Raw genomic sequence first — 9,238 nt, forward strand, 5'->3', positions numbered from 1 at the left:
TCTCGTTCTGACTCCTTTTCCTTCCATATACATTTCTTTAAAGAGCTCTTCTATGTTACGTCACGTGTCCAATTTGTCACTGGCTATATGAACATACTGCAACCTATTTGCTAATCAAAGAGATGTACTAGGAAGTGCTGAAAAGTGGGCTTAGAGCTCCTTCAGTCAAAGATAAAGAAAACTTCCTTCGGCTTAGAAAGCATCAGATTGCCTTTGTCTCTATCTGCTACGGTTACTGAATTCCACAACCCAGTCGATTTGAATCAAAATTGCTTACTCTGTTAGATGATTATTTCATAACTTGGACTTTATAATCTCAGATTTCATTACAAATCCAGCTTCATCACCCATAAGCTGATCCTCATAACTCCAACTCCAACCTTAGTTTCGGGAATAGCTGCACAGTTTTCATTCTGTGCACAGACAACACTCCCCTCTCCCCACTCTCACCATGTCTTATTGTATTAAAAAGAGAAATTAGGGACCAGGCCAAGGTGACTCAGAAAACTCTCTGGTTCCTAAGGCATTACATGGGGAAAGGGAGGGGTGAATCATGGGAAACTCTCCTGAGAAAAGTGTGCATAGCATGCCACTCTTCAAGCAGGCACTGTCAGCCATGGGAACAGTGTCATGTCTGTCTCAAGGGAACCCATCAGTACACTCTGCCACTGGGTTAGTGTGTGAATTTAGCTGCTGATATATGGGAAGAGTGGTGGAGAGCTAAAGCAGAAAATGAAGACATATGTAACAGTATCAGACAAATGAATTTCCCTCCAGATCCTACCATGGAGAGGAGGTCCCTGTGGTATATATGCCCTGAGTTAGGGTGGGTGCTTGAGGGACATTTCTATTTGTGGAAGTGTCGGCTGCCCTGTGAGGAAGACATATAATATGAAAGGAAGCTTCATATGTAACAAGTAATCAAATCAATAAACTAAAAGTGAAAGAGACACTGTCACTTCCTGCTCCAGGCCAGCATCTCTCTAAGAGTCTAGAGTATTCAATGACTTGAACAATTTGTCTTGTTCTTTAAATGCCACAATGAAGTAGAATAATGCTATGAACCCCTCACACAGTTACACCAAGTTAAAGGATAAAACTACGATAATGATTCTAGGGAATTCCTACCATAGCACCACTTTCCTTAGCATGAAGACATCAAGGTTAGGATAACCTTGGGGGGAGCACACAGCTGACTGAATCCAACCAACAAGCAGAGGCAACAAGTACCTTTGCTTGACTGATGGAACTGCTCCCTGTAGGGGTTGACCTGATTTGCCAAACAGGTGAAGTTCACCATGTCTTTTCAATTTGCTTTGCTTTCTTATCCTCCAAAGTAATTACAACAGCTGATCTACACTTAGAGCTCTGAAAAGAAAGTAGCTACCTTGTCTTTTCTTTATTGATCTTCTGAAAAGGTTTTTCTAGTTTAATTCAGTTAATTCAGACATATTTTGATCTCAGAATGGAATAAAATCCTATGATTCAACTAGCCACCAATTAACGAACATCAGATACCTACTATGTGCCAAGTGACTGTGCTAGGCACTGAGGAAACCAAGAAAAATGAAAACCATCCTTGTCCTTCAGGGGAGAAAATACATGCACATGAGTATACATGAAAGAAATGCAAGGTCATTTCACTGGACGGGGAGGGTACACTAGCAGCTGAGGAGAATGGGAAAGGCATCAGGCAAGAGGTGGTGCTTGCATTGAGCCATGAAGGAAAACTAGGAATTCTGAGACAGATGGAAAGTGTGAGAAACTTGGAGACAAGAGATGGAGTGTTGTGGGAGGAGCAACAAGGCCGGTTTAGCTGGACTCAAAAAGTATGTGAAGGGCAGTAAATACTCCACTATAATAAGGCTGGAAATTAAACCAGAGTCCTCATTGTGAAGGGAGTTAAAATGCCAAACAAAGTGTTTGTACTTGATTCCAGAAGTCATGAGGAGTCACTGGAGTTTAGGAAGAGGCAGAGGGACATATTTGGACCTGGGCTTTAGAAATACCAGTTTGGGAGCTGTGAGAGAGGAGAGACATTAGTACCATATTACAAGAGCAATTGTTCACTGTGATGCATGAAGACAATTTCCAATGTGCACAGCAGAAAAGCTTCTCTCTCCCTGAGTAGATTTCTTACATAAGAATCACATGAATCCAGTTGCCCATGACCCCTCTCTTTCTTCAAAATACATCCATTCAGAAGCTAACTCCTAGGTGACAACACCCTTACTGCTCCCCCCAGTTAATAGTGCTTCCCTTGTCTTGAAATGACTTGGCTGAACAAATTATGGGCTAGGAATGCAATGAAATACCATTGTTATAAGAAATGATGAAAGGGGACTGTTTCAGAGAAACCTGGGAAGACTTCTCGGAAGTGTTGAAGAGTGAAGTGAGCAGAACCAGGAGAACAAGTATTAACTGTCTATCTACTGGATGCTGGGACCATCAAGACAAAAATGGAGTTCCCCTCCCTCGAGGTGCTTATATAATCATGGGAGGATATAAGATGTCACGGATGAATATTAAGGTCTGTACAGAGCAGTGTCAAGCAGGGTAATTTGTAATTGGATTTCTTAATATACCAACATGAAGTTTCCTTTATAAATAAAATCGTAATGAATTTCTTACTTATTCATAGACTCAAAAATCTGTCATTTCATCAGTACAGGTACTCCTTCCACCAACTCAGATCCTAACCACTCTGTGAAGCGGTAGACCATCTTCAAGAGCTTCTATGGCTGAAAAAGTAATCCTCCTGCAGCCAATATGATAAGGGATCTCTCCTAACTAACCTGCGGTGGTCCTCAGATGACACATGTACAATCTGTCATCAGGCTAGCAATGAAAGCTTTTCCAACTTGGTGAGACCTACCAAAATTTGGGTCCTACTGGCCCAGTCTCCATAGACACAGGGCCACCTTCACATCATAATTAGGCAGCAGAGTAGGATTTTAGCACTACGTTTGTTAACAGATACACTGTTTTCCCTAGAATTTCCTTACTACGCCAACTCTTTCTACTCCTTTGCCTCCCATTAAATACTTTTTACGCTTCCACATTCTCTTCTAATCCTTGATTAGTATTATTGTGCTATCCCTACCTATTCACAAAAAATAAAGCAAGGTAATATTGATTTCATTTTGCTCTATTTTTGTTTTTTGTAGGAGTGATTGGTGATCCCTTAAAAGAAATGCCTATAGAAGGTCTCCTTTCAACTTGTAAAAGTTTGGAAAGATCACAGATGAATCCTAAGCTATTTCTTCTCTCTCCCACTTCCCCTAATGCATCACTTCCATGGCAGTACCCTTTTGCAAGTCAAAAGTACACTCAATTAACACCTGCCATGCCATGTCCCTCTGCAAGCCCAAAATCAGGCTTTGGGTCACATTCTCATTATTCTTAATGAGCAGTAAGGACTCATTGTGTATGTCCACAGGGCCATACAGGTGCATCTTTACACTAGGCACACCACACAACCCAAAAGCAGAACAGATTTCAGAGCAATTCTACTTCTAAGGCTCCCTTAAAGATGGCAGGGCAACCTGTCCCTTTGTCACTTGCTGACATTCTTTCAAAGTCAGCCAAATGACACGACATTTTTAACAAAGCTAAAATTAGGCCAGTATTTTATTCCCATTAAATTGTTGGCATGAATCAGAATCAGTTAATCTTCAAGCCAACCTAGAGATTTTGTGGAAGAGTTGCCCTGGGGGAAAGCTGACAAAATTCCTTATTCACTAGGGCACTGAGCTCTAGACACAACAAAGACTATAATTTTTTTTTTTCAGGAAGTAGAGAGCTGAAGTGCCAGTCTCATGTTTACATTTGACCAGCTCTCAATTTTAGTTTAACTTATTGAAATTTCCAATTCTCCCAATGACATTTAAAAAAAACACATTTTAGAACAGAAAACTCTCACTTTTGATGTTTAAAATTGATCTAATCATAGAAATCTGAAAGAGGAAGACATTACTAGCTGGGGAAAGAGGAAAGGCTAGCCTCCTGCAGAAGGTAATAGTTGAGCTGAGCTTTGAAGGAAACCAAAGAAAGGAGAGGAAGGAGAGTGGGGCAGGAGGAGCAAAGCATTTTAAGAATGGTGGCTAGCCACTGCAAAGGCAAAGAGAAGGGAGACAGGCTGAATGCAGTATTCTAGAAACTACAAATAAGTCATTGAGCAGAGGGGTGACTTGACTAGATCCCCACTTTAGAAAAATCACCTTTGCTGCTGAGTGGAAAAAGTATTGGAAAGAATAGAGACTTGAAACAAGGAGACCAGCTAGAAGTCTATTGCAGCAGTCTTGAAGAGGTGCTGAAGGCCTTAATTAGGGTTGTGGCTATTGGAGCAGAGAGAAGAGGACATGTTGTAATGGTGGAAATGAGGTTTGGCCACTGATTGGATATGTGGGTTAAATGAAAGTGAGGTGTCCTGAATGACATTGAGGTAGTGGACCTGGGTGACTGGAGGATGTTAGTGCTCAGGTGGGGGTAGGGGTTGGAAGGAAAGATAATAAGTATGTGTTTCATGAACATTTGAGTGGCAGCCCACTAATACAAGGAACCTATTTCCCTATTATTTCCCTATCAATAACATTTCTTCAAGGCAGTAGAAAGAGCTCTAAATTTGGAATGAGAAGACCCAGGTTCAAATGACCCCTCTGACTCTTTCTATGTGCATAGCCTTGGGCAGGTTATTTCATTGCTCTGAGACTCACTCAGTTCTCTCAAATGTGAAATGAATGGGCTGCACTGGATATCCCCTGAGCTTCCTTCCAGCCCTAAATTTATGGTCCCATACTTGAAATTTCTGGTAGATTTGAGTGTTTGATAAACTTCCTCTGAGAATACAATTGTCATAATGATCTCTTTTAAAATTCAGCTATAGGATTTTCAAATGACAAACTAACTGCATGTAAACTTTTCATAAAGGCCTTTAAATATATTCTTGAAAGAGTGATTTTATGTGTTTAATTCAATTCCACCAAAGGATATATATATATATATATATTATATTATATATATATATATATATATATATATATCAATATATATATATATGCGCTACGCATACATATGCAGAGAAACCACAACCAAACAAAAGGCTTAAAATCGTGTTGACCTTTGCCCTTTGGGTGGTACTACTAGGCACTGTGTTTAACCTTCATTAATTGACTAACTTGAACACAAATACCAATTTACACAGGAATAAATATGTGTGTGTGTATGTGTGTGTGTGCATGCAAAATTAAGTTTCATAAAACCCTATGTGGTTGCTAACTTTTTTGATAAGTTCTCTCAACCAAGCCCAATTTAGTTCAATCAAGTTAAGCCCTACAAAATTTTGACATGAGCATTCACTATTCTAACAAAGCAAGAAGTTTTACAGAACAAATACTTTAAAACTCACCTTAAGCAGATGGTACTGTTGAATTCCATTAAGGCCAATATCAGGATCAATAGCTGAAGGTATCGGAAATCGGGAATTGATAGCAGTGTTCTCAGGAATCGAAATGTTGATGACCGTTGCCGGGAAGAGTGGCGAATTATCGTTGACATCTTCGATCAGAAAGCGGATCTTGACCAATTTAAAGATTTCATCTGGCAAAATAGCTACTTCAATTTCATAAATACAGTGAGTCTGGGCAAAGGCACCAGAGCATAATTTTTCACGGTCTATGCGTACACCGGTGGTATAGATCTCACCGGTTGTCTCCTCTACCCTCACTAATGGCAGATCCCCACTCTTGTACACTAACTTAAACCGCAGGGGAGTCGAGAGCTTTTTCTCTGTTGGAAACGTCAGATTGAGATCTCTCACTATATCACCCACCAGAACACTTTCAGGTAGCTCTTCTAGTATGGTGTAATTCTTTTCCTGTGCGCCAGACTGACATACGGCAAAAGCCATCAGGAGAATGAACTTGTAAGTTCCAGGAAAAAAATCCATCTCGGCAATGGATATTATGCTCCTCAGAAAAAAACGAAAAATAACTGACAAAGAGAGAAAGAAGATAAGAGTAGTAAAACATCATTAAGTTCACAGGCTAACTGAATGCGGAAAACATAAAGTTGAAGAAAGGAAATAGTTCTGAATCCAAGTGAATTGAAGATTGTTTCAACTCGTATTAATGCAATGCCACTGGTCTGTAGAAACATTATGACAGTGATGACTAACTATTGGGTACTAAAGGCTTTATGTACATTCTCACATTTAACAATGAGAAATGTTAAAAGATTAAATTTGTTCTCCATCTGATGTTGGGTTTTTACGTCAGGGTTAAAGATGGCAATAGAGGTTCAGGAGAGCCTTTTTATTATAAATTCCTATGGAAATGTATACAAAACCAGACATTCTTAAGATTCTGCATACATATTTCAGGATCTTTGTGCAAGAGGCATATTTTAGTATAAAGAAGAAAAAGCATAGGAGATACGTATGGCTAATGATCAACAGTGTTCAATCATTTCAGCCATATGTTTTGGCTATTAATGTACCAGTCCTATATTAGTGATCTAAGTATTTCACTTGAGCGTTGCTATTTTTCTTAAACTGTCTAGCTATTGATGACAGGAAGACATGATCTCATCAGAAATAAGTCATTTAAGTATAAATACCCTAAGGCAATTTCTGAATTTTGTCCAAGGATATTATAGCAGTACCTAGAGTTGTGAAAAGTGCCACAGAATTATTAGTATCTATTCTGAGAAAAGACACTGCAATGACATTTTCCTCCCAGGGAGTCCAGTTTGACCTATTGATCGATGCATGTGGAAGTATTTTGTAAACTGGAAAGGATAAACATCTCTAAGAGATGGTTAGTATTGTCCCCTTCCCCCACAATCTTGTTCCTTCATAGACAAGTTAAGAATAAGCCTAGAGAACACCCTAATGTTCACTATTGGTTCATTCTCTCTGTCACTATTTTCAATTGCTAATTTCCTCCAAGACGTGCTAAAGCAAAGCATAATGTAACACTAACAAGGAATAACTCTTCTATCTAGTATCTAGTAAACAGAAAATCAGATAGTTCTAATAACCATCATCTCCACTGCCCTTCTATTTATTAAAAAAAAAAGATATATACAGTCAATTCTTCTTAAATTCCATTTGGCATGTCTAATGATGTTGTAAGAGCTTCAAGTCACAATGTCACATCTTTAAAACTTGATTTAAACACTTAATGATGTTTTCCGCTTAGATGTTTAAACTATTGACGATGTTTTACTACTCTTCTTTTTTCTTTATCAGTTATTTTTCAGGATTTTTTGAGGACTGTGATATCCATTGTTGAGATGAATTTACTTTCTGGAACTTCCACATTCACTCTCCAACTGGCTTGTGTCATATTCACTCTGGTGCACAGGAAATACTTCTCACCAAACAACAAGAGCCACTCGAAGAAGTCCTGACAGGCAACAGGGTGATCGATTTCAATTGTCCATCCCTATGGGAGAAAAAAAGCTCTCGACTCCCTTGAGGGTTAAGTTGATGAGCAAGAGTGGGGATCTGCCATCAGTGAGGGTAGAAAAGACAACCCATGAGATGTATACCACCGGTGTACGCATACATCATGAATAATTATACTCAACTTACATACAACATACATACTTACCAACATGCCACATATGTGTGATGGTTGATTTTCATAAAACTTATACATGAAAATTGCTCTCGTTTTATATTCACTGCATATATCCTTTCTACCCCATGCATAGATATTAGTCCATGGACATATTAGCCTATCTTCTACAAATTAGAAATTTGGTGAAAATCAGACATGAACTGGATCTAGGGCTTTAAAAAAAATCAAGGTAATTTAAAAGTTTCTTTTCGTGCGTTGAAATTTTTTAAAATTTTGGGTGTTTTATTTGAATGAAAAATTGACTAAATTAATTTCACTTTTAAAGCTCACTGTCCATTCAAATTTAAAAAAAATAACTATCTTTGTGTTCATTGTTTTTTAATTTAACAAAAATGCCTTTAAAACTACTTACTTTTTTTTTACAGCTTAAATTGAGCTCATTTATGCATGTGATGGTGTCTTATTAAAGGTTTGTTTACAAATCGATCAGTTTTTACATATGAGCCTTGCCGTTTACATTATTGGGCTGAAGGACAACTCCAGGCAAGCACGGGACAATAAAACATTCAATTTAGAGTTAGAGACCTGAGTGTGAATGCTAGGAATGCCATTTACTACCTGTGTTAACCTTGACAAGTTACATAACCTCTCTGGGCCCCAATTTTCTCATCTGTAAATTAAGGAGGTTGAATGAGATGAAGTTTAGTTTTAAATTTGTGGTTTGAAATAAGCTAGAGGGGACTAATTCTCAGTAATCATGGATCTAAAGCTGAAAGAGACCTCGGATGCCATCAAAGCCAACTCTCTCATTTTATAGATAAGGAAACTAAGGCCCAAGGAGGTAAAATGACTTGCCCAAGGTCACAAAGGTTAAAAAAATCAGAGATTTAAAGTACCTTAAACTCCTCAATTAGCTCAGCCTTCAGGTAGGTAAATGACTAAAACAGCATTCTGGCTTAGATCAAATTTAATTCACTAGGCTTCAAGTAAGGCAATACATACCCTTAAAACAGTCCATCGTGTATTACGATCAGGTCTCTAGAAACATACTCAATTTGGGATGTTTGTATTATAAATTTATTATACTAATGGAAATGTGCCTTGGCCACCAGAATTTTCCTCCTAGTGTTAAATGTAGTATCATGAAACTGGTATAATGATGAAGTTTTAATAGCTTTAAAAGTGTTCCCACTAAAACATCAGTGATGTGAAGGTGGGAAATTTGCTTATGAAATATTTGTAACGGGGTAGGGGGAAGAGGGAGAGAGAAAAGGGAGGAGAAAGAGGAAAAGAAAAAGGAAGAGGGGGAAGAGAAAGTGAGGCACAGAAAGTAGAAGGGTTGAGGGGAGAAAGGAAGAGGTGAAGGTAAAGGAGATGAGAAAGGAGAGGAGAGGCAGAGAGAGGGAAGGAAGTAGAAGAAATGGAGATGGAGGAGGAGAGATGGAGAAAGGGGAAAGAGAATGAAGGAGGGAGGAAGGGAGAAAAAGGAGTCAGGAAGGGGAAATAAACCTCTTTCTTTTGATGAAAGAGGGAGAGAGAGAAAAAGGGGGGAAGAAGAAAAGAAAAAAGGAAGAGGGGGAGAGAAAGAGAGGAAGAGAAAAGAGAGGTGCAGGAAGGGAGAGGTGGAGAGAAAGGAGGAGAGGAAGAGGAGGGAA

At 38.8% G+C, this 9,238-nt stretch overlaps 1 protein-coding gene across 1 annotated transcript in view; it reads right to left on the reverse strand.

Moving 5' to 3' along the window:
* The window catches only part of LOC110198644 (protocadherin-11 X-linked-like), a 552,081-nt gene extending 546,098 nt beyond the window's left edge, over nt 1-5,983 (reverse strand). Inside the window, exon 1 of the mRNA XM_078147797.1 lies at nt 5,408-5,983. Within this exon, the coding sequence (XP_078003923.1) occupies nt 5,408-5,947 (540 nt within the window). The 5' untranslated portion in view covers nt 5,948-5,983. The remainder of the gene's footprint in view (nt 1-5,407) is intronic.
* Nucleotides 5,984-9,238: the final 3,255 nt, after the last annotated feature.

This window comes from Phascolarctos cinereus, unplaced genomic scaffold, assembly GCF_003287225.1.
Source record: "Phascolarctos cinereus isolate Bilbo 61053 unplaced genomic scaffold, phaCin_HiC Scaffold_8;HRSCAF=390, whole genome shotgun sequence".
NCBI lineage: Eukaryota > Metazoa > Chordata > Mammalia > Diprotodontia > Phascolarctidae > Phascolarctos > Phascolarctos cinereus.